This window comes from Scomber scombrus, chromosome 18 (assembly GCF_963691925.1).
Source record: "Scomber scombrus chromosome 18, fScoSco1.1, whole genome shotgun sequence".
Lineage (NCBI taxonomy): Eukaryota > Metazoa > Chordata > Actinopteri > Scombriformes > Scombridae > Scomber > Scomber scombrus.
Window position 1 is genome coordinate 8,302,592 of NC_084987.1, and position 25,869 is coordinate 8,328,460.

Genomic DNA, 25,869 nt, shown 5'->3' on the forward strand with positions numbered 1-25,869 from the left:
CTCCTGTCGCCTATGCAACTAAAGTATTTATTTTAACAATCTGTTTTTTACTTGTCTTTCAGATCTGGTGGGGGATAAGATGTCAGTTTGTCTTTCTGTCTATGTGTCCTGTCTACTCCTGTCTTCCTCCTCGCACTGTGTCGTATCCACATTGGAGAAGAGGGGAATAAAAAAAAGTCTTCCACTCCTGTCCTAAATATCTCCCAACCTCTTCCGATTATCGTCTCCTCCACGTCCCTGTCTGCTCCTTTCGTCTGTCCTCCTGCCTGGCTCTGCTGCCCTCCAGGCCTGTGGAGCTCTTCTTACCATACCAGCCAAATCATACTTGTGTGGCTGCTTCCAGCAGGGCACTGAGGATTTTGTCTGGGCCACATCTAGAGCGAGCAGGTGGAGACACCACCAGGACGGTGGCTCTAAGAAAGGTGCTTTGGTATCTGTGTAGCCCCTTTCCTCACATCTCGGACAGTCTGATAGAGAACATATCAACGGTGGACCAATTTAATATGAGACATGTCTTTCCAATGCCTGCCTGCCTGCACACAAACTCAACCTGGCCACCAACCGAGTCCACATTTTAATGCTGGACTAGCAAATATACTGGTCATCTAATAGACTATTATGATGCTGGAATGTAACAGGAGTTGAATAGTTTCTTTCTTTCTTAAAGAAGATGGACCCGAGGCACAGTTCCTCCAAAGCCAGTCCATGACTGGGTGCATCTCAAATGGACACAGACGTGTTTTAATCTAAAATGTTGGCAACATGGAAATAACTGAAAAGAAAACTAACACTGGACTGTCATTAGCATGTTTTCCAAAGAGAGGCTGAGAAAGGACCAATGATCATATAGGATGACGGTTCGAAAACCAGTCAACCATTAGCCAGAGCCAAGACTGATAACTTAACTTTATGTTCATTATTTGTTCTTTTAACTTGAGGCGTCCTACCTGCCCCCCCTCACACAAGTGTTCAGGTACAAAAAGGGAAGCTAGGTGTTAAGGTTTTGGGATCATTTTAAAACATTGAAACTTTGAAGCAGCAGAGACCGTAACTGAGTGTTTTCAACCACAACATACATTCCACAAAATGTGTCTATCTGTGTGTGTGCTCACCACTTTCAGGCCCAAAGTTTGTACGCTTCAGAGGTTTAATCTGTGTGTTTGTTCATGAGTGAATGTACGAGTGCAAGGGATTTTTAAAAAGAAGAGAAGAATGTATGTGTGTTTACATTAGTGTTTGGGGCAGTTGTGTCCATGTACACTTTAACACTCCTCCTATCACAGGTAGATAGGCAGGTTTTTACCTCTAGAATATCATCTCTTTCTACAGCCTGTTGTGCGCTGCAGCCATGGCACCATAAAGGCAGCACATTAATAAAGAATACAACTGTTTTTACTGTATGTCATGTATCTACAGAAAATGAGCACTAGCCAACTGTATGCACACCTATTTGTAAATATGTGCAAGATATACTGAATGTTAAATGCACTGTATGAAAAAAAAAAATTTAAAAGCTAGTTTTATCTGTTTCAGCAAACGTATAGTTATCGGTCTCTTGACACGATTCGCATCTCTCTCCTGAAGTTGACGCTGTCCACGCATTTTTCAATGTGGCCTAAAAGCTTAGCTAGCCGTCTCGCCATCTCTCTTATCATTCCAGCTATCACAGAAATGTCATGAATCTTTTGTACATTTTGTCGATAGCCCTGAGCCCTGGGTGAAAGCCACAGCCCAGAGACTTTGTAATGATCCCCACTGTACATGAGATTTAAAAAGGTCTAGCCCGGGGTTGAGAAGGCAGCTTGTCTGATTATGTATGCGTGTATGAGGTCAGTTTGGTTCGTTTGAGCTTTGCACTGTGGCAGATGCACTATTGTTATTATTACAATATGTACAGAGTTGGTATCAAATACAATTGGTTTGATCATTTTGAAATTTTAAGGGGGAAAAAAGAGAAAATGAGATGCATCGTATCCCATATTTTTAGACACTAACTTTTTTGAATTGAAACTAAAGAAAGATATGAACTAAGGCTTGTAGATGGATTGAAATTAAGGGAAAATAAAAAACTAAAACATGAAACCACACCTCCCACTCTCACATCTTGCTGCCTTTCTGTCTTGGTATTTGATGATTTTAATTAACGGTTAGACTTGAGAGTCTTACGCTTCAGTTTTCTGCTTATTTTAAATATTATAATCATCTTAATCTCATCATAATCTTGCTCTTAAATTATAGTGAGTATGGGATAAACAATAAGTGAAGATGTAAAGTGTAAAATCTGTTTTTACATGTAATCTAGGGCTGAAAGTAGCATTTTAATAAAATCCATTAATATTATTTGATATGATTAATCATTTAGTCCATGAAATCAAATAATAGCATCTTGATGCATGTTTAGCGACAAAACAACACAATATATATTAAAATATTACTTTTAATTATGAGCACATTGTCTGCAGCTAATGCCTAATTCAACAACAACCCACTCTGTGGTTGACAAATTGTTCAGCGCAAGAAAAGCCCCCTCACCATCCTTTTTCATCTGCAGAACATTAAATAAAAACTAGAAAAGTCATTAACCAGTACACTATACTGCAGGCTTACAGGCTACTGACTTATTACAAAAGTAACAGTTATAAAAGGCTGATGACAGCCAATACAGAGCACGTCAATCTGTGATCTTGATCAACATAAGTTCATTTGAATGTGCACAACTGTGTTTAAGTTGTGCCTTTTCTGCTAAATACTGTTGGGGTCGTAGGCCTGTCTGCAGGGACGTCAATGTTCTTTGGTATGTCGTCATGAGAGGTGAGACAGAGCTGTACGAGGAAGCGTTCTTCACAGAGGACGAGGACGAACATCAGTCTGCAACCTCTCCAGTGTCCCATTTAGTTTTGGGTTCCTGCCACCACTCAGCCAGGAAGGACTCCTCGTAGTCTCCCATACCCTCAAACTCTGCGTCCGGCTGCTCAGAGGTGACCGCTTCTTCTGGACTTACTTCATCCTAAAATAAGAAACACTCACAGTCAACATCAAGCAAGCATTCCTCTCTTACTTTCACTCCATCTGGTAATTTTGATTCCTTTCATTGTCTATAAATCTGTCAGTTGTGATCTCTGTAATTCAGCCTAAACTGTCTCACAGTCCTCCCCCTCTACCCCCCCTCTCTCAGGTCCAGGCAGTGTGTTGAAGCTGGGAGGAGCTGACCTGAGTTAAATGGATGTGGCACAGCCTCCGTGGCCAACACCTCCCAGCCACATACCACACGCTGCTGGCGGACAGCACAGACTCCCCCCCCCCTGCGCGCGCCTTCCTTCCGCAGCTTTCATCCCCTCTTTCTCTCTTTTTTACAACCCTGTTCATAACCTCAACAGCAACCTGCATTAAGTCTACTCCTCCACACTAAAGAACTAACAAGGTAAAAGTTTAAATTACAAAACTTTTATATTACACTTTTTTTTAAAGAATGAAAATACGAATTTGTTAACTTCGGAAACTTGTAAACCTACTTAGGCTTAGAGGTCTAGTCTAGTCATGTAGATAGTTTGTGTTTTATGAGATGTTTGTCTCTGCTGGAATTTCTTTGTACTGTTAAAAATAATCTTGGCGTTGGATATCTGAAAACCTCATCAGATAAAATCATGCACATTTCCAGGTCTATACCTTTATCCTAGAGCTTTACTCAGATATCTTTGCATTATTTACAGTAAAAAACTAAACTCATTAGTGCCACGGGTGCTACGCTCCGAGGCACTCCCCTCAGCAGTAATACTGCAGAGGGGAGTGCCTCGGGGCGAAGCCCCGAGGCATCTCTTAATATTGCTCATACTTATTAGTGCCACGGGTGCTACGCTCCGAGGCACTCCCCTCAGCAGTAATACTGCAGAGGGGAGTGCCTCGGGGCGAAGCCCCGAGGCATCTCTTAATATTGCTCAAACTTATTATTATTCTTTTTCTTCCGCCAAATTTCGGCGCGTAACTCCTCCCACAGCTTTGAGAAAACCCCGACAATATATACATCAAAACGTGCGGCTCGATCGGGAGATGGGTGCTATTATTCAGAATGTCCAGAATCCAATTTTTCCCAGAGTTATTCCCAAAATACCGGGAAATTTCTCCATTGAAAATGAATGGGAATTTTTTTTTAAAACCACAAAATTTCACCTTTTTTCAGAGTCACCTTGCTCTCTCATACCTGCACATAGAAATGTGATTCAAACTTTAAAACGGAGGAAAACTTGTGCTCTCTCCAAAACACCAAACAGTTTTTACATAACATGTAAACTTTTCAAACTATGAGCAGTCAAACGAGGAGTGGAAATCACTTTTTCTTCAAAGTTAGAGTGGAAGCGTCAGTTAGCTTGAGTGTGAGAAGCAGTAAAATATGCACTTAATTTTTATTTTTATCTCGAGCTCACGGCCAAACCGTGAAAAGGAGACAAATAATTTTTTGTCAAAATGTAGACATAGGTGTTGGGATTCATAAAATGTGACATTGATAGGCGGGGTCTGCACAAAATTTAAACGGGGGGGCAGAGACCGGCGGCAATACCTGTCTTGCTCCCCATTGACTGTAATGTAATCGTCTTTTTTTTTTCAAATGAATCTCACTCTGTCTTCGCACTGAGCCTACGCGCTCATTTTAAGGAGTATCTGAATAAAATAAACACTTTCAGAATCTGCCAGCTTCTGTGTCTCTCACGGTGTTTTCGGTTTTTGGACAGGAGTTACGGTTTTCTCACAGTTTGCAATTGTTCGGGACCTTGTCAGAAGCCAAATTCTGAGGCATTTTGAGAATTTTTTCCAAGCAGATTCTCAAATCACCGTAGCAACCGTAGAACCTCTGCTGTCCTTGACAGCCTGTTGCTGGGCGGAAACTGACCTTCTTTTCTGTGATTGGCTGATTCCTGTCTGTCTATTTTGTCAGTTAACCAAGCAAGCTCTCAGCAATAGCATCCATGTTTAGGGTAGAGGTGGTGACTTTGATTAACAGTTGACACTCTGTAGGGGGCGGGGCTTCAGCGGACTCGGCGGGAACGCCCACAGAGGTGGTGACTTTGATTGACAGGTGACACTCCATAGGGGGCGGGGCTTCATCGATTTTGGCGGGAACGCCCACAGAGACAGAGGCGGATTTTTACACAACTTTGAAGCCTAATTTCACATATTTAGCCATTTTTTAATCATTCACATTTGGCAAGGTGGTTAACAACACACTTTTCTGTGGTATGTCAAACTCAGAACACATATTTATTCTTACTTTACAGGGACTTTAATTAGTTTAAATAAATATTATTTATGCTTAAATATGATGAACATTTACTTAATATTTTCAGGGATGTTAAGTTGAGAATGAAGTACATTACACTTGATACTGACTAGTAAGATGTACTTAATACTCGAAACTAAATATGCAGGGTGACTTTTTAACCGGGATGAGTACATGATTTATTTCCAGTCAATTTCCAAGCAGATTTCCAGTCATAAAAATTATAATAAAATCTTGCTCCCCATTGACTGTAATGTAATCGTCTGTTTTTTTTCAAAAGAATCTCACTCTGTCTTCACACTGAGCTTACGCGCTCATTTTAAGGAATATCTGAATAAAATAAACACTGTCAGAATCTGCCAGCTTCTGTGTCTCTCACGGTGTTTTCGGTTTTTGGACAGGAGTTATGGTTTTCTCACAGTTTGCAATTGTTCGGGACCTTGTCAGAAGCCAAATTCTGAGGCATTTTGAGAATCTTTTCCAAGCAGATTCTCAAATCACCATAGCAACCGTAGAACCTCTGCTGTCCTTGACAGCCTGTTGCTGGGCGGAAACTGACCTACTTTTCTGTGATTGGCTGATTCTTTACTGTCTATTTTGTCAGTTAACCAAGCTAACTCTCAGCAATAGCATCCATGATAAGGGTAGAGGTGGTGACTTTGATTAACAGTTGACACTCTGTAGGGGGCGGGGCTTCCGCAGACTCAGCGGTAATGCCCACAGAGGTGGTGACTTTGATTGACAGGTGACACTGGGTAGTGGGCGGGGCTTCCGCGGCTGATTTTTACACAACTTTGAAGCCCAATTTCACATATTTGGCAATTTTTTTAGTCATTCACATTTGGCAGGGTGGTTAACAACACACTCTTCTGTGGCATGTCAAACTCAGAACACATATTTATTCTTTCTTTACAGGGACTTTAATTAGTTTAAATAAATATTATTTATGCTTAAATATGATTACCTGGAATATTGGAATTGAAATATTGGAATATTTCCAGTCAATTTCCAAGAAGAATTCCAGTCATAAAGAACTATAATAAAATCTAATCTCTTAATGATAAGATTTACTTATTAATTTCATAACAGTGATGTTCCTGTCTGTGAAAAAAATGAAGTAGACTTTAATTAATTAGTTTAAATAAGTATTATTTATGCTTAAATATGATTAACATTTACTTAATATTTTCAGGTATGTTAAGTTGAGAATAAAGTACATTACACTTGATACTGACTAGTAAGATGTACTTAATACTCGAAACCAGAATATGATCAGGGTGACTTTTGAACACTGGAATTAAATCGTGTACTCGTTCCCTTTTTATTCTTCCGCCAAATTTCGGCGCGTAACTCCTCCCACAGCTTTGAGAAAACCCCTACAATATATACATCAAAACGTGCGGCTCGATCGGGAGATGGGTGCTATTATTCAGAATGTCCAGAATCCAATTTTTCCCAGAGTTATTCCCAAAATACCGGGAAATTTCTCCATTGAAAATGAATGGGAATTTTTTTTTAAAACCACAAATTTTCACCTTTTTTCAGAGTCACCTAGCTCTCTCATATCTCCACGTAGAAATGTGATTCAAACTTTAAAACGGAGGAAAACTTGTGCTCTCTCCAAAACACCAAACAGTTTTTACATAACATGTAAACTTTTCAAACTATGAGCAGTCAAACGAGGAGTGGAAATCACTTTTTCTTCAAAGTTAGAGTGGAAGCGTCAGTTAGCTTGAGTGTGAGAAGCAGTAAAATATGAACTTAATTTTTATTTTTAACTCGAGCTCACGGCCAAACCGTGAAAAGGAGACAAATAATTTTTTGGCAAAATGTAGACATGGGTGTTGGGACTCATAAAATGTGACGTTGACAGGCGGGGTCTGCACAAAATTTAAACGGGGGGGCCGAGTCCGGCGGCAATACCTGTCTTGCTCCCCATTGACTGTAATGTAATCGTCTGTTTTTTTTCAAAAGAATCTCACTCTGTCTTCGCACTGAGCTTACGCACTCATTTTAAGGAATATTTGAATAAAATAAACACTGTCAGAATCTGCCGGCTTCTGCGTCTCTCACAGTGTTTTCGGTTTTTGGACAGGAGTTACGGTTTTCTCACAGTTTGGAATTGTTCGGGACCTTGTCAGAAGCCAAATTCTGAGGCATTTTGAGAATTTTTTCCAAGCAGATTCTCAAATCACCGTAGCAACCGTAGAACCTCTGCTGTCCTTGACAGCCTGTTGCTGGGCGGAAACTGACCTACTTTTCTGTGATTGGCTGATTCCTGTCTGTCTATTTTGTCAGTTAACCAAGCTGGCTCTCAGCAATAGCATCCATGTTTAGGGTAGAGGTGGTGACTTTGACTGACAGGTGACACTTTGTAGGGGGCGGGGCTTCAGCGAACTCGGCGGGAACGCCCACAGAGGTGGTGACTTTGATTGACAGGTGACACTGGGTAGGGGGCGGGGCTTCAGCGAATTTGGCGGGAACGCCCACAGAGACAGAGGCGGATTTTTACACAACTTTGAGGCCTAATTTCACATATTTAGCCATCTATTTAATCATTCACATTTGGCTGGGTGGTTAACAACACACTCTTCTGTGGCATGTCAAACTCAGAACATATATTTATTCTTTCTTTACAGGGACTTTAATTACTTTAAATAAATATTATTTATGCTTAAATATGATTAACTGGAATATTGGAATTGAAATACTGGAATATTTCCAGTCAATTTCCAAGAAGAATTCCAGTCATAAAAAACTATAATAAAATCTACTCTCTTAATGATAAGATTTACTTATTAATTTCATAACAGTGATGTTCCTGTCTGTGAAAAAAATGAAGTAGACTTTAATTAATTAGTTTAAATACATATTATTTATGCTTAAATATGATGAACATTTACTTAATATTTTCAGGTATGTTAAGTTGAGAATAAAGTACATTACACTTGATACTGACTAGTAAGATGTACTTAATACTCGAAACCAGAATATGATCAGGGTGACTTTTGAACACTGGAAATAAATCGTGTACTCGTTCCGGCAGCAGTCCCGTGGCACTCAAAATTTCCCTGGAATTTTCTAGTTCTTTTTATTCTTCCGCCAAATTTCGGCGCGTAACTCCTCCCACAGCTTTGAGAAAACCCGAACAATATATACATCAAAACGTGCGGCTCGATCGGGAGATGGGTGCTATTATTCAGAATGTCCAGAATCCAGTTTTTCCCAGAGTTATTCCCAAAATACCGGGAAATTTCTCCATTGAAAATGAATGGGAATTTTTTTTTAAAACCACAAAATTTCACCTTTTTTCAGAGTCACCTAGCTCTCTCATACCTGCACGTAGAAATGTGATTCAAACTTTAAAACGGAGGAAAACTTGTGCTCTCTCCAAAACACCAAACAGTTTTTACATAACATGTAAACTTTTCAAACTATGAGCAGTCAAACGAGGAGTGGAAATCACTTTTTCTTCAAAGTTAGAGTGGAAGCGTCAGTTAGCTTGAGTGTGAGAAGCAGTAAAATATGAACTTAATTTTTATTTTTAACTCGAGCTCACGGCCAAACCGTGAAAAGGAGACAAATAATTTTTTGGCAAAATGTAGACATAGGTGTTGGGATTCATAAAATGTGACATTGACAGGCGAGGTCTGCACAAAATTTAAACGGGGGGGCCGAGACCGGCGGCAATACCTGTCTAGCTCCCCATTGACTGTAATGTAATCGTCTGTTTTTTTTCAAAAGAATCTCACTCTGTCTTCGCACTGAGCTTACGCGCTCATCTTAAGGAGTATCTGAATAAAATAAACACTGTCAGAATCTGCCGGATTCTGTGTCTCTCACAGTGTTTTCGGTTTTTGGACAGGAGTTACGGTTTTCTCACAGTTTGCAATTGTTCGGGACCTTGTCAGAAGCCAAATTCTGAGGCATTTTGAGAATTTTTTCCAAGCAGATTCTCAAATCACCGTAGCAACCGTAGAACCTCTGCTGTCCTTGACAGCCTGTTGCTGGGCGGAAACTGACCTACTTTTCTGTGATTGGCTGATTCCTGTCTGTCTATTTTGTCAGTTAACCAAGCTAGCTCTCAGCAATAGCATCCATGTTTAGGGTAGAGGTGGTGACTTTGATTAACAGTTGACACTCTGTAGGGGGCGGGGCTTCCGCAGACTCGGTGGGAACGCCCACAGAGGTGGTGACTTTGATTGACAGGTGACACTGGTTAGTGGGCGGGGCTTCCATGGCTGATTTTTACACAACTTTGAAGCCCAATTTCACATATTTGGCAATTTTTTTAATCATTCACATTTGGCAGGGTGGTTAACAACACACTCTACTGTGGCATGTCAAACTCAGAACACATATTCATTCTTTCTTTACAGGGACTTTAATTAGTTTAAATAAATATTATTTATGCATAAATATGATTAACTGGAATATTGGAATTGAAATACTGGAATATTTCCAGTCAATTTCCAAGAAGAATTCCAGTCATAAAAAAACTATAATATCTACTCTCTTCATTATAAGATTTACTTATTAATTTCATAACAGTGATGTTCCTGTCTGTGAAAAAAATTAAAGTAGACTTTTATTAATTAGTTTAAATAAATATTATTTATGTTTAAATATGATGAACATTTACTTAATATTTCCGGGATGTTAAGTTGACAATAAAGTACATTACACCTGATACTGACTAGTAAGATGTACTTAATACTCGAAACCAGAATATGATCAGGGTGACTTTTGAACACTGGAAATAAATCATGTACTCGTTCCGGCAGCAGTCCCGTGGCACTCAAAATTTCCCTGGAATTTTCTAGTTAGTGCCACGGGTGCTACGCTCCGAGGCACTCCCCTCAGCAGTAATACTGCAGAGGGGAGTGCCTCGGGGCGAAGCCCCGAGGCATCTCTTAATATTGCTCAAACTTAATTAGTGCCACGGGTGCTACGCTCCGAGGCACTCCCCTCAGCAGTAATACTGCAGAGGGGAGTGCCTCGGGGCGAAGCCCCGAGGCATCTATTAATCTTCACCATACTTATTCTTATTCTTTTTATTCTTCCGCCAAATTTCGGCGCGTAACTCCTCCCACAGCTTTGATAAAACCCCGACAATATATACATCAAAACGTGCGGCTCGATCGGGGGATGGGTGCTATTATTCAGAATGTCCAGAATCCAATTTTTCCCAGAGTTATTCCCAAAATACCGGGAAATTTCTCCATTGAAAATGAATGGGAATTTTTTTTTAAAACCACCAAATTTCACCTTTTTTCAGAGTCACCTAGCTCTCTCATACCTGCACGTAGAAATGTGATTCAAACTTTAAAACGGAGGAAAACTTGTGCTCTCTCAAAAACACCAAACTGTTTTTACATAACATGTAAACTTTTCAAACTATGAGCAGTCAAACGAGGAGTGGAAATCACTTTTTCTTCAAAGTTAGAGTGGAAGCGTCAGTTAGCTTGAGTGTGAGAAGCAGTAAAATATGAACTTAATTTTTATTTTTAACTCGAGCTCACGGCCAAACCGTGAAAAGGAGACAAATAATTTTTTGTCAAAATGTAGACATAGGTGTTGGGATTCATAAAATGTGACATTGACAGGCGGGGTCTGCACAAAATTTAAACGGGGGGGCCGAGTCCGGCGGCAATACCTGTCTCGCTCCCCATTGACTGTAATGTAATCGTCTGTTTTTTTTCAAAAGAATCTCACTCTGTCTTCGCACTGAGCTTACGCGCTCATTTTAAGGAGTATCTGAATAAAATAAACACTGTCAGAATCTGCCGGCTTCTGTGTCTCTCACGGTGTTTTCGGTTTTTGGGCAGGAGTTACGGTTTTCTCACAGTATGCAATTGTTCGGGACCTTGTCAGAGGCCAAATTCTGAGGCATTTTGAGAATTTTTTCCAAGCAGATTCTCAAATCACCATAGCAACCGTAGAACCTTTGCTGTCCTTGACAGCCTGTTGCTGGGCGGAAACTGACCTACTTTTCTGTGATTGGCTGATTCCTGTCTGTGTATTTTGTCAGTTAACCAAGCTGGCTCTCAGCAATAGCATCCATGTTTAGGGTAGAGGTGGTGACTTTGACTGACAGGTGACACTTTGTAGGGGGCGGGGCTTCAGCGAACTCGGCGGGAACGCCCACAGAGGTGGTGACTTTGATTGACAGGTGACATTGGGTAGGGGGCGGGGCTTCAGCGAATTTGGCGGGAACGCCCACAGAGACAGAGGCGGATTTTTACACAACTTTGAGGCCTAATTTCACATATTTAGCCATCTATTTAATCATTCACATTTGGCAGGGTGGTTAACAACACACTCTTCTGTGGCATGTCAAACTCAGAACATATATTTATTCTTTCTTTACAGGGACTTTAATTACTTTAAATAAATATTATTTATGCTTAAATATGATTAACTGGAATATTGGAATTGAAATACTGGAATATTTCCAGTCAATTTCCAAGAAGAATTCCAGTCATAAAAAACTATAATAAAATCTACTCTCTTCATGATAAGATTTACTTATTCATTTCATAACAGTGATGTTCCTGTCTGTGAAAAAAATTAAAGTAGACTTTTATTAATTAGTTTAAATAAATATTATTTATGCTTAAATATGATTAACATTTACTTAATATTTTCAGGTATGTTAAGTTGAGAATAAAGTACATTACACTTGATACTGACTAGTAAGATGTACTTAATACTCGAAACCAGAATATGATCAGGGTGACTTTTGAACACTGGAAATAAATCGTGTACTCGTTCCGGCAGCAGTCCCGTGGCACTCAAAATTTCCCTGGAATTTTCTAGTATTATTATTATTCTTCCGCCAAATTTCGGCGCGTAACTCCTCCCACAGCTTTGAGAAAACCCCTACAATATATACATCAAAACGTGCGGCTCGATCGGGAAAGGGGTGCTATTATTCAGAATGTCCAGAATCCAATTTTTCCCAGAGTTATTCCCAAAATACCGGGAAATTTCTCCATTGAAAATGAATGGGAATTTTTTTTTAAAACCACAAAATTTCTCCTTTTTTCAGAGTCACCTAGCTCTCTCATACCTGTACGTAGAAATGTGATTCAAACTTTAAAACGGAGGAAAACTTGTGCTCTCTCCAAAACACCAAACAGTTTTTACATAACATGTACACTTTTCAAACTATGAGCAGTCAAACGAGGAGTGGAAATCACTTTTTCTTCAAAGTTAGAGTGGAAGCGTCAGTTAGCTTGAGTGTGAGAAGCAGTAAAATATGAACTTAATTTTTATTTCTAACTCGAGCTCACGGCCAAACCGTGAAAAGGAGACAAATAATTTTTTGGCAAAATGTAGACATAGGTGTTGGGACTCATAAAATGTGACGTTGACAGGCGGGGTCTGCACAAAATTTAAACGGGGGGGCCGAGTCCAGCGGCAATACCTGTCTTGCTCCCCATTGACTGTAATGTAATCGTCTGTTTTTTTTCAAAAGAATCTCACTCTGTCATCGCACTGAGCTTACGCGCTCATTTTAAGGAATATTTGAATAAAATAAACACTGTCAGAATCTGCCGGCTTCTGTGTCTCTCACAGTGTTTTCGGTTTTTGGACAGGAGTTACGGTTTTCTCATAGTTTGGAATTGTTCGGGACCTTGTCAGAAGCCAAATTCTGAGGCATTTTGAGAATTTTTTCCAAGCAGATTCTCAAATCACCGTAGCAACCGTAGAACCTCTGCTGTCCTTGACAGCCTGTTGCTGGGCGGAAACTGACCTACTTTTCTGTGATTGGCTGATTCCTGTCTGTCTATTTTGTCAGTTAACCAAGCTGGCTCTCAGCAATAGCATCCATGTTTAGGGTAGAGGTGGTGACTTTGACTGACAGGTGACACTTTGTAGGGGGCGGGGCTTCAGCGAACTCGGCGGGAACGCCCACAGAGGTGGTGACTTTGATTGACAGGTGACACTGGGTAGGGGGCGGGGCTTCAGCGAATTTGGCGGGAACGCCCACAGCGTTTGGGACAGAGACCAGAGGCTGATTTTTACACCACTTTGAAGCCTAACTTCACATGTTTGGCGATTTTTTTCATCATTCACATTTGGCAGGGTGGTTAACAACACACTTTTCTGTGGTATGTCAAACTCAGAACACATATTTATTCTTACTTTACAGGGACTTTAATTAGTCTAAATAAATATTATTTATGCTTAAATATGATGAACATTTACTTAATATTTTCAGGGATGTTAAGTTGAGAATGAAGTACATTACACCTGATACTGACTAGTAAGATGTACTTAATACTCGAAACTAAATATGCAGGGTGACTTTTGAACCGGGATGAGTACATGATTTATTTCCAGTCAATTTCCAAGCAGAATTCCAGTCATAAAAAAGTATAATAAAATCTACTCTCTTCATGATAAGATTTACTTAATAATTTCATAACAGTGATGTTCCTGTCTGTGAAAAAAATTAAAGTACACTTTTATTAATTAGTTTAAATAAATATTATTTATGCTTAAATATGATTAACATTTACTTAATATTTCCGGGATGTTAAGTTGAGAATAAAGTACATTACACTTGATACTGACTAGTAAGATGTACTTAATACTCGAAACCAGAATATGATCAGGGTGACTTTTGAACACTGGAAATAAATCGTGTACTCGTTCCGGCAGCAGTCCCGTGGCACTCAAAATTTCCCTGGAATTTTCTAGTTCATCTTATTCTGGCTCTTTATGCAGCCCTTCCCTTCAACCTGAAACAGGCCATTTTACCTCCTGTCTCTTTAAGGCCCCCACTCCCAATAAGCCCACTCTGTTCTAATTAGTTTACATACTTCTAACTGTTCAGGATTCCATGTAAGCTAACAAAATAAATATAATTTCACTTATTTGTCCTGTTCTTTACTCCTATTCCTAATATGGAAATTTCTCAAATACATCCATAGATATTCGGGCTGAAATATGATCTGAAATATGGAGTGGACAATCCGAATAACCCGTGAAACAACTTTAGCAACGTTTTTAGCAACAATACGGATGTCAGTTTGTATAGGGACTGTAACTTTGCAAACAGTCGTGTCTAGATGGTAACACTAGATTTTCGTAACTCACATGAGATATGTAAGGATGTAGTAATTTAGCTGTAACTAGTACTAACCCACACCACATTATAAGTGATCATTTTAACCCAAACCGTGATATTTTCCTTACCTTAAGTGTAAGTAAGTACCTAAGTGTTCTTTGTGCCTAAACCTAAACATACCTTAACTTTGGTCATGTCACATCAGTAAACAGCGAGACAATTATATTTTGAAGCAGCTCGTGAGGGTTTCACAAATCTAGGGTTACCATCTAGACAGCCTTTGCAAACAGAGCAATAAAGCAGGATAAAGCCCTGGTTTTTGACTTGCAGGGAGCATTTTTATATACATTTACCTCAAGTTTACATGTCTACATGTTTAAATGTAGACATCCGACATTATAAAAGCATACAAATAACAGAAAAAGCATGATATGTCCCCTTTAAGTGTGGTTGCTGTGCTCAAAATGCCATTCTGCTGTACAAAAATAATTCTTTCCTGTATATTTGCAACCATCTCTTCGTTGCAAAAAAGGACAGAAACATACCTCGTCATCTGTTTGTAAGTAGTTCAGTGCAAACTCCAGCATCTCTTTCTGCTTGGTTGTCTGGTTAAAATACGTCAAGGCCTCCTGGAAAAACAAACGTCACATCAGCTGTTGTGTTGACTGAAGCAGCAGGCGAGAACAAATCGACTTCCAACTGTTTTATGGCTCATAAATCTGGCTTTGTTTTCTATCTTCTTTATACTAAGTCAGCTCAGCTACTGGTTAAATCACCAAATCCCTGGAAGTACAGATGGATCAAACTATGAAATCGTTGTTCCACTCACAGGCCGAGGTTCAAAATCCTTGTCCTCCAGCCCCCACTGCTCCCGGTAGAAGCGATAGTATGCTACATTTTGCATCATCACCTGGTCTTTAGAGTCGAACAGCATATAACTGGCTGCACACGGAGCAGCGTTCTTTACATCATTCACTGTGAAGAAGCACAAAAATAATACACCTTTAGAGAAATGCATAACACAAAATGCTCTCAAAAAGCAGAGTCTGTGTCACAGTTCTTACATTTATAATAGGAAAACTGGAGGTAGTGATACATGGTGGCTACGAACTTCTCCACAAAGAAGCCTCCGACGTTGGGTGTTAGGAACTCCTCACATTTTATCTTACATTTCAGCACATCGGTGTAGAGATCTGAGGGAAGCAGGATGGGAGAAATCATTGTCTTGTCTCAAAGATACTGAGCTGCAGCGGCAACAAATTGCTCTTTACTCACCTGCTAGGGTGGGATAGAAATCTTTGTACTCTAATATCTCATACGAGCCCTCGCAGCCTGCTGAACAGAGGTTATATCCTTCAAAATACTGCGTGATGGCCTGTTCCATGTTTCGGGCGCTGTTGCTGAAGTCTCCGCTGTTGTAGAGCACCACACTCTTCAAAAACACACTCTGGAGAACAAAGAGATGCATTTATAGAGGTGGAAGTTGAATAGTATGAATTTAATTGGTGCAATGTAGCAATTTAAGCTACGTACTTCATACGGCTGCTCCTCGTGGTCGATGAGATATTCATCAACATCAAACAGCGTCTTGTAGTATTTCATATTCTTGGTCAAATAGGGATCATCTGGGTTCTTCTTCAGGAAGGTGTGGGCAGCTGCTACGGCCTTCTCCAAGTTGTTGAGCTGACAAAAATGACACAGTTTCAGTTGTTTTCAAGATTTCTAAAATATGAAACACTCTATTACCATTGCTGGATAACATGACCTTTGACCCCTTTGAACCATCAACTACTAACACAGATAGATAGATAGATCACCACCAAGTCAGACCACATAGTTTCTTGTTTCTCTCAACTCACTTTTTTTGTCTTGGGATGCATCTAACGATTATTTCCATTATTGATTAATCTGCTGACTATTTCCTCAATTCATCAATTGGTCATTTGGTCTGTTAGATGTCTAAAAAATGTTGATCACAGTTTCCAAAAGCCCGAGATGCAACTTAAAATGTCTTGTTTTGTATACAACCCAAAAATATGCTGTTTCCTTTCATAGACGACTAAATAAACATTACATTCGAGAAGCTGTAACATGATAATTTTAGCATTTTTGCTTAAAAATGTCTAAAAAACAATGAATTGATTATTAAAATAGTTGACGATTCATCTTCTATCAACCAACTAATTGATTTTATGATTAATCACTGCAGCTCTTCTACTTCCCTCGAGGAATAGAGCTCATCCACCTTTTGGCCCAGTGTTATAATACAACTATATAAAGTAATATCATAGCCATGTTATTCATATGTGGCTGCTGTTTGACCACCAACTGCAGAGCTTGGATTCACCTTTCAATTCACACTTATAGACCTTCTCTGTGATGACAGCAGATGGAGTTAAAGGGTTCCTGAATGAATGCTGTCTATAATAACCTGTAGATCATTAGACACTTAATAGGGGGGGGGGGGGGGGGGGGGTAGTTTTAAACAAATATGTAAGACAGTCTGCAGTAAATCAGCCTTTTTGCATCGTAAGCAAACTTTGTCCACCTCACTCTACATCACCATGTGTCTGGCAGAGACGAATAATATGGGGATTGTTTCAGGGGAACACTGGAAGAGACGTGGCACATGCTCAAATGCTTCTTGGTCGGCAGGAGGGCGCAACAAAAGCAGCAGGGAAACTCTACTGAACATCTCGCCGTCTAGAAATTTCCTCTCGGTGAGTGAAACCGAGTGGATCTGCCCCGATGAAGCTACTGCACACTACTTTTGTTTAGTTTGGCGATTCCGTTACGCACCGTTATATCAACAATAGTAAACACATATGATCCTGTGGTGCACTCTCACACTCAAAAGGAGTTTATATCAGCCAAATCCTCCTAATATGTCCGGTAGAAACTTTCCATTCTGAGCTCATAAAGTGTATCAGGACTTTACGCTCACAAGGTTGCATTAATAGGCTGCTGTTAAAGTACTTAATGTAACTCCAGGCTTGTTCAAGGCCGGGCATCCAGTCTAGGTCACCCCATTTATCACAAGCCTTTGGTCTCACCTGGTAGTACGCATACTGGATATACCGATACGGTATCCTTTGCTCGAAACTTTCCAATAAATCCCTCTTTGGGTATGCGAGTGTAAACACGGGAAAGTCCGCCTTGCACTTTTTAAGGCACGCAGCTCTCAGCAGAATGTGGTGCACTACTCGGAGGGTGTTGTCGGAGAAGAGGGTGTCGTTGTCCCGGCTGACGGAGCTACAGCTGCTGCTGCAGAAAGCCTCGCTGTCCCGCAGGAGCCGGTGGAGCCGCAGGCTGAGCTCCAGAAACTTGATGCTCTCTGCCCAGTTCTGCGCTGCGTACTGCTCCAACGCGTAACCGTACGTAGTGTCTAGGGGCATGATGTCCTTCTGGGGGAAACTTTTAAAACTGTACTTCTCATACTGAGCGTCGACCAGGACCAGGAGGAGAAAGGTCACACACAAGCCTCTCAGTAGCATCATCAACTTCACCGGCTCCGGCAGGAGACTTCTTGTTTTGAATGGACCAGCAGGGAAACTTCCTCTTTCTTTACCAGGGAATGCTCATGTCTGTCTGCACGTAGGCTGAGAGAGAGCCGTCGACCTACAGTCAGGAAACATGAACATCCGGTAAGATCCTTCAAGATAAAAGCCGCACCGAGTTATGCCTTATACCACAAGTCAACAATATTGGTACGGTGGGGTTTAAAATTGGGGAATTTTTGAGTCCATGTTGTCTGTGTGTTAATGTTTTGTCTGATGTGAGTCATATCTATGTGATGTTATGTTAATTTTGTTGTTGAAATCTGTTCTTGTCTTATCTTTGATGACAAACCTGGTTAAATAAAGGCTAAATTATACAAAAAAATAAAACATCTTTGGCATATTGTAAGTGCGACATCTTTCATTTACAAACATAATGCAACATTATAAGGAAAATGAATCCGTTGTGCAAGTTAACTGTTAGTTGCTCCCCTGCAGCTGACAAACTCTTGACAATTAACTTGAAGGCAGAAGTCTGCACTTCCGGTAAAAAAGCTGCTAACTGTGTCTTGCTTGACACAAAGTTCACAGTCTGAGTTTGGACCTCAAAGAAGGCGTCAGGGTCCAGTTTTCCTCAGTGTTTTCCAGGTCCCAAACACCCAAGAGACCCATGAACTGAAATTAAACATTTATACAAGGATATTATTCATTATAATTATTATAAATGTTATTATTGGCTTTCATTTTGTAAGCAGATATTGTATTAATAAAGAAACACATTTTCATTATTTAAAAAAAAGTCTTTTTCAGCCTATATGGTTATAAGCATCATCTACCTACATTCCTAGCAAACTGACAAGCTGAGACATGGACTGATGAGCAGGAAATCCTTTTACATAGTTGACACATCAGTAGTAGGCACGTCTAACTTTTGTCTGCACTACCTGAGGGATTTTTCACTCCTAATTTTAAGGAGCATCACAGACTGGTTAGGTAGTTAGGTGGTTGTTAGGACCCAGAGGACATGACAGCAAACAGATGTGCTCATAAGCAGTTCTGAATGTGATGATTTCTCAAAGTGTAGAAGCATATAAAAAAAATATAAAAAAAATAAACCGGCCACAGTTAACTGTAACACCACATTGAATTTAAGATTATAGGGACGTACGTTATAATTTTGGGTTCATCTCATACGTGAGTGAAATCATGGGGCCAGGCCTCCAGGACGGGCATTACACGTTTGCAGAATTCCATTAAAAAGTGGGCGGGGGCCTGCAGGGGCCACTCCTCCTGCTCGCTGGAGTAAGACCCCCAGATGTGTTAAGAGGGACAAAAAGTGACCGAACAAGGCCGGAAGTTTGGTTGATTTCCCACAAAGTAAAAGAACAGTATTTTAAATGATAGAAATGTATTATTTAAATGGTAATATTGTTTCCTTTATTGGACTGTTTCCTTTATTGAAGTAATATATCCTTGTACACTATGCTGACTTTTCTCAAGCTATAATTCATTATTTTGTATTCTTTGTATTTGTTCGATCTACAGTATTTTTTTTCCCAAGAGCTTCATCATCCAGAAAATTGTTCAAGTGCCTGCCTATTCCACTCTAATTTAGCAGTTCTCAACCTGTGGTTCAGGGACTCCCAAGGAACCATGAGGAGGTTCCAGTGGGTCCCAGAAATATGTAATCTAATGGGGATCACTGAGACTACATCTTATCAAATACGGGTCGTCAGTCTGATGTGTATCAACTTGTCTGTGACCCCAAAAGGGTTGAGCACCACTGCTCTAATTCATGATAACTTTATGTCGAAAAATTATTTGTATTTAGCTGTTAACACTTCCACCTGCAAACACAATTCACAACTTTCCTGTGTCCCCCTCTTTTTTTTGAGTTCATAAATACATGGCAAACATATTTTTGCCTCCATACACTTTCAAGTTACTTATTTATGCAGATTTTCAGAATTGAGTACCTATTTATTTAAGGTTTTCATGCTTATGTTCATACATGTTCATAATGTTCATAACATGTATAGTATTGCATTAATTATAGTCATTTTAAAGAGGTAGCCTACTTCTATACTTTATGTTCTTGCACTGCTGGAATCAATAAAGCTGATTATATTTTATTATACATTTACCAGAAAAGGGTGAAAAATCATTTTCATCATTCTGAATTTCTACACCTGCAACTTTCTCCCTCAGTGGAGTAATCCAATATTGTCATTTTTTAGCAGTCCTCAATGTGGACCTACCAGAGTCAAAAACAACAAAAATGCATTTAACAAAACATCGAAATGTAAAACTGTAAATCGTTTTATGTATTCTGTGTATGATCACTTTTGTTTGGGTTTTTTTAAATCTTATTTTTATGTTTAATGTTCATTTCATGCCTTTTTTCATAAAAAAAGGTGCTTTTTTTTTTTTTGTAAAACACTTTGAGCAGCATTTCTTGTATGAAAGGGGCTATACAAATAAAGTTTCTTATCATTATTTTATGTTGTTATAGAAAGCTGTTATTTTATCATTCATCCTAACCGGACGTGGTGCATCTTATTCCAGCTGGCTTCACACAGTCGGATTCTTGCAGACTTCTTGCGGTGCTCCTCCGCTTCTTGAACCGCATCACCCCGCTGGCAGGCAGTACGAGCTCCCTCTACTCTGCAAACTTCCGCACTCATTGTCAAAACTCCCAGAAAATGGACCTGATCGTATCCTTGGTGTTTCTTGTCCTGCATGTTGTAAACTGCAGCCCCGGGCCTTTAGTGGACGTGGTCGTGGATCGGTACGACATCCCGAAACTTTGTCCCCGGGAGGTGCAAACGGAGGATTTCATCCGGTATCACTTTAACGGCAGCTTCCATGAAGACGGGAAAATATTTGACTCCAGGTGAAGTTATCCAGCCAAATACTTATTGATCTCATTCGTGGCATAAATAAACTGTGTCCACATCATGAATATTTGGTTTTATGTTTAAAATAAAGCTTTTAGCATGTAATGTTTTTAGTCATTTTTCAGAGATGTTATTATGTTACTATTTCAAGTAAGATAGTAAGATTGCATTATCCTTTCATTAAGTTTTGAGCATCACCTGAATAAGTACAGAAACCACAACATCCTGCAGCAGTTTTCATCTGATTGATTTAAGCTGACAGGCAATTATCTGCAGCTAAAATGAGAACTGCAGATGTGTCAATCACATATTTAGCCCTCTTAACTGTTTAGCAACGTAATTGCCTAAATACAACACTGAAAACCTAAACAGACTCTATTGCTATGTTATTAGGGTGTTCTATTTTCATCATTGCATATTCATTTAGCATCCAAAAAATGTATTGTAGACACAGATTTGCAAAATTATAATAAAATAAAAAAGCCACAAAGATAATAAAATCCTTTTAAATAATGCTGCTGCACCATAAAATGTGCAAAGTAACATGTCTCGAGCCCTCTAAACACATTATAAAGTGTCTGTTACTCAGATTACCTATAATTTTCATAATATCCACCAACATTTCTACCTTTGATGGACTGATTACACACTCTGATCCACTTCTCCCTTTCTCTCCACAGTTATAAGCGAGGCAAAGCCTTCATCAGTCAGGTCGGCCTCGGCAGACTCATCACAGGGATGGACCGGGGTCTTCAGGGCATGTGTGTCAATGAACGCAGGAAGGTCATAGTCCCACCACACCTGGCCTATGGAAGCATAGGAACAGGTGCAGTAACAGCACTTTGTCGGTGGCAGTATTTGTGTTGGTTTATGCTAATCTATGTATGTGTTCTTAGGGAGAATTTTGTTTGTCTATGGTTAATCTCAGCAGTGGAGAAAATGCCCAGGAGCCCAGGATGTCTTACTCTGAAAATGTTTATTGGAGCTTGGCCAAGAAGAATCAAAGTATTATCAATACACCTGTCTGATGCATGATGCCACCACGATTCTGAGGAAACTGTCCTCCGTGGATAGTCTTCACAGATATTACCACAGACACTCAATGCCCACAAACAGGCAAACTCAATGCATCTACAGTAATGGAATTAGCTCATTGGTTTGTTATTCTACAAACAAGGAAACACACTTACCGATCTGTTAGTTTAGGGAGTCAAATAAATCTGACCTTGCCACAGAAATGTTGAGCCATGTTGTTATCAAAGTGACTCTACATTCCCCAAAACACCACAGACAGTTGCCTTCACCGTCTCAAGGAGAGAAACAGTATGTCTCCCTGCAAAGATGATAGCGTGGCCCTTACTGGGACCTCAAGGCCCGTGCTTGGCCCTAAACATGGAAAATTCTCTTTCTTTTTATTAATCTGACAGGTGGTGTTATTCCTCCTGACGCTGTGTTGGTGTATGATGTCCTCCTACTGGACATCTGGAACACTGAGGATAAGGTGCAGATCCGCACAATCAGCAAGCCACCGAGCTGCAACCGCACCACCGTGGCATCAGATTTTTTGCGTTACCACTATAACGGCACCCTGCTGAATGGTGAAGCCTTCGACTCCAGGTGAGACAGCTGCATTTTTATTACAGTGTTGTCGAGTGTTTGGAATTCGAAGTCACTTTTCCTTTTTTTGTGCTTTTTAAGAAGCATTTTGACCTGTGTTTAATCTAGTTACTCGAGGAATAGAACCTATGACACCTACTTGGGGAAGGACCACATCATCAAAGGCATGGAAGAAGGTCTTCTGGGCATGTGTGTTGGAGAGAGGCGGATCGTCATCGTCCCACCCTTCCTGGCATATGGAGAAAACGGATACGGTACTAACTAATACTAATACTAACACATGGCTTGCTGTATTACTTGGTGGATTTCAGCCACCTGTAGATCAGTGGAGTATGAAACCAGTGGCAGGATTGTGTTTCACATCACCCGTGTACACGTGTGTCCTTATGTGCGTGTGTGGTCCAAACAAAACAGGAACCCACTCATTAAAAAAAACTGCTCCGTAGCCTCTTCATAGTCTCATTAATAGCCTCATTAAGGAAGCGTAATGAGTTAGTTTTGCAGAATGTTAGCAGAATAATCTCAAGTTGCATATCATTTTCATTACTGCAGGCCATTATCCAAAGCACACTATAAGCTTTTAGTATGATTTACTATATTGGAGGGTTGGGTCCATTTGATTTCAGAAAATGAAAATGATCCTGCACATTTGCCAGCAAATACCTGTAATCAAGTACATTAGGTAGGTCTTCTATAGTCAGCATTTTATCTGTTGGCTGAAAACCGAGACTGAGGTGTGTTTTTGTATCAGACTGACATATCAGACTCAACTGCTGGCATTCTCCTTCTCTCAGTGTCCATGTTTATTACTCTTTACCCTCTGGGTGCACGAGTTGTTCTTGCATTGTTATTGCTAATGACACGTAAGCCTCTCTGCCTCTGCAAGTCACTGCAAGAAGGGTCTCAGGGCAAGAAAGGACAACAGGTCTGCCTGGAAAGTGAAAAGAAAAAATGTAGAGTATGCTTTGACTTTAACACTTGGCTGATCTTACTTTTTTCCAACAGGAACTCAGGTCCCTCCTCAGGCTACGCTGGTGTTTGAAGTGCTGATGGTTGATGTGTTCAACCCTAAAGATGATCTGATCATGGAGGTGAAACATATGCCTGAAATCTGCACCCGCAAGACGGAGACCGGAGATTACATCCGCTACCACTACAACGGCACCTTCCAGGATGGTACTCCCTTCGACACAAGGTAAAAACTGAGATTTAGCTTTTTCCAGAAGTGCAATACAGTGTAAGCAGAATGACTTAAAGAAGACTGTCACTCTTGCTTTGACAGCTACCAGCGAAATACCACCTACAACACTTACATTGGCATGGGATATGTCATTAGAGGGATGGATAAAGCTCTGCATGGGTTGTGCATAGGAGAGAAGAAGAGGATTATTGTGCCTCCTCACTTAGCGTATGGTGAAGATGGAGTTGGTGAGTTTGACACGTGAAAAGACACTGGGAATGGTGCAAAAAAAAAAAAAAAACAGCCACTGAATGCCTTATTTATGTTTTCAACACTGCCCTGTTTATTTTTATATTCCCTGACTTTAGGAGAACTCATTCCTGGCTCTGCTGTGCTGGTCTTTGACATCCACGTCATTGATTTCCACAACCCCAGAGATCCAGTGGAGATTAAAGTGACCCACAAGCCACAGGAATGCAAAATGACAAGCGCGGCCGATGATTTGATTCAGTATCGTTATAATTGCTCCTTGATGGACGGCACCCTTCTGTACTCCTCGTGAGCTCCCTCTGCTGTTCAATCTACTACACTGCATCCTCCTGCTGATTTCGCTGCATGTAATCATTGCTGGCTCCTTGTCTGACAGATTTCTGTGGGCCTGGAATTGCAGATATCATACCATTTACATATCCATGACAACAGCACGTACGCCTGCATGGCCCGAGGTTTTGATACACAGAAAAGTCTTAATTAGCTTGGATTATTTTATTTTTAAAACATTTTGTCTCTTTAGAGTGATAACAAGCTGTGTGCTCGTTTTCAGGGATCACTATAGCTCACCTTCCACCACGACTCTTGGAGCAAACAACGTGATCCTGGGTCTGGAGAAAGGTTTGAGTGGCATGTGTGTTGGTGAGAGGAGAGAGGCGGTTGTTCCACCTCACTGGGGCCATGGAGAAAATGGAGGTGACTCCTTGGAAATGCTTAGATCACTCTACATATATTATTATTATCTGCACACACTTCCCTATTTCATGTTCTATCTCTGTGTCTTCAGCTGGAGAAGTCCCGCAAAGTGCGGTGCTCTTCTTTGAGCTGGAGTTGGTGGATCTGCAGAAGGGTGTGCCAGAAGGCTATGTGTTTCTGTGGCTGGAAGATGACCCAGATCCTCTCTTTCCTGCTATGGATCTTAATGGTAACAAAGAGGTCCCTCTAGAGGAGGTAAGAAGCACACAGTCTGAGCCTAACCAAATCTAATTTTTCCCTCTAAAAGTGTCTTTTTTAAAGCAGAACAATCTTAGAATAATTAGTAGAAAGTCTTTTTAACAGTACAACTCCATCTCCTCTTTTTCTCCAGTTTTCCACCTTCATCATGCTCCAGGTTAAAGAGGGCAAAGGTCGTCTTCGGCCAGGCGTCGATGCCAACAGAATTATTAAGGAAATGTTCGACAACCAGGACCGTAACAAAGACGGGAAGATTGTAGAAGATGAACTGAAAGTTAACGATGATGAGTCTGAACAAGCGGCACGAGATGAGTTGTAAAGAGGACACAATTTGAGTGACTGTCAAGAACAAGCATGCAGTGGCTAAGGCTGCACTGTCACCTTAGCAACACTGTCGTGCAAATATTTAAAATGTTTTTCAGATACTGAAACACTGGTGAGCCTCTGTTGAAGGCAATTAGGCTGTTTGGTTTCATAGGTTGTGGGGAATATATCAAACCCTTCAAATGAAGCTTCACAACACTGACTACGTTTACATGCACACTAATATGCCACTATTATTCCGAATTTGATACGGGTCACGTAAACAGCATATTATGTTTGAATATTCCAAATTAGTTATTTCTAATCTAACCTTTCCTGATTAAGACACGATATATATTATGTTATTATTCAGGTTTTGGGAGCGTTCTTTGTACACGTTTACAGCACATCCAGAATACACATCTCATTTGGGGTTTTTACCACAGTTTGTGACACACAGCCTCTTGCCTGTTTATGGTTGGCTCTGTGCCTTGTGAACAAACCAACTAGGCTGAAATATAGATGCATGGCTGGGTGGTTGTGCACAGGCAAAATGACATACTGGAGCAGGAAGGCAGACAGAGGAGAGTGGAGAGCTGTTCAGGGCTGGTTTGGAAAAACAGAGCGTGTCTTCTGCTCAACAGGAACTGATGGGATTTATTATCCTGACTTGCAGCCATAGATTGGAAATTGGGCTTCTGCAGGGGGATTCTCTGTGGAGTGCTAAACCTAAAATCCAGTAATAATCTTCCAAAAATGTGAAAAAGTAGCACATCTCAAATTTCCGAGTCAAAGAGGAC

General features: G+C 40.4%; 2 protein-coding genes across 2 annotated transcripts; one reads left to right on the forward strand and one right to left on the reverse strand.

The window, feature by feature from the left end:
* Nucleotides 1-2,436: 2,436 nt before the first annotated feature.
* On the reverse strand, nucleotides 2,437-17,848 carry p3h4 (prolyl 3-hydroxylase family member 4 (inactive)). Its single transcript, XM_062439029.1, has 7 exons — nucleotides 17,405-17,848; nucleotides 15,885-16,034; nucleotides 15,627-15,798; nucleotides 15,416-15,544; nucleotides 15,181-15,326; nucleotides 14,897-14,980; nucleotides 2,437-3,007 (listed from the first exon to the last, which is right to left on the reverse strand). Exons 1-7 carry the CDS (start codon nucleotides 17,846-17,848, stop codon nucleotides 2,864-2,866), a joined length of 1,269 nt encoding a protein of 422 aa, XP_062295013.1. The 3' UTR covers nucleotides 2,437-2,863.
* Nucleotides 17,849-20,440: 2,592 nt separating this feature from the next.
* fkbp10a (FKBP prolyl isomerase 10a) lies at nucleotides 20,441-25,089 on the forward strand. Its single transcript, XM_062438687.1, has 10 exons — nucleotides 20,441-20,741; nucleotides 21,426-21,571; nucleotides 22,173-22,362; nucleotides 22,471-22,616; nucleotides 23,368-23,557; nucleotides 23,645-23,790; nucleotides 23,911-24,100; nucleotides 24,366-24,508; nucleotides 24,600-24,763; nucleotides 24,900-25,089. The coding sequence occupies exons 1-10, from the start codon at nucleotides 20,551-20,553 to the stop codon at nucleotides 25,083-25,085; spliced, it is 1,692 nt and encodes a 563-aa protein (XP_062294671.1). The 5' UTR covers nucleotides 20,441-20,550; the 3' UTR covers nucleotides 25,086-25,089.
* Nucleotides 25,090-25,869: the final 780 nt, after the last annotated feature.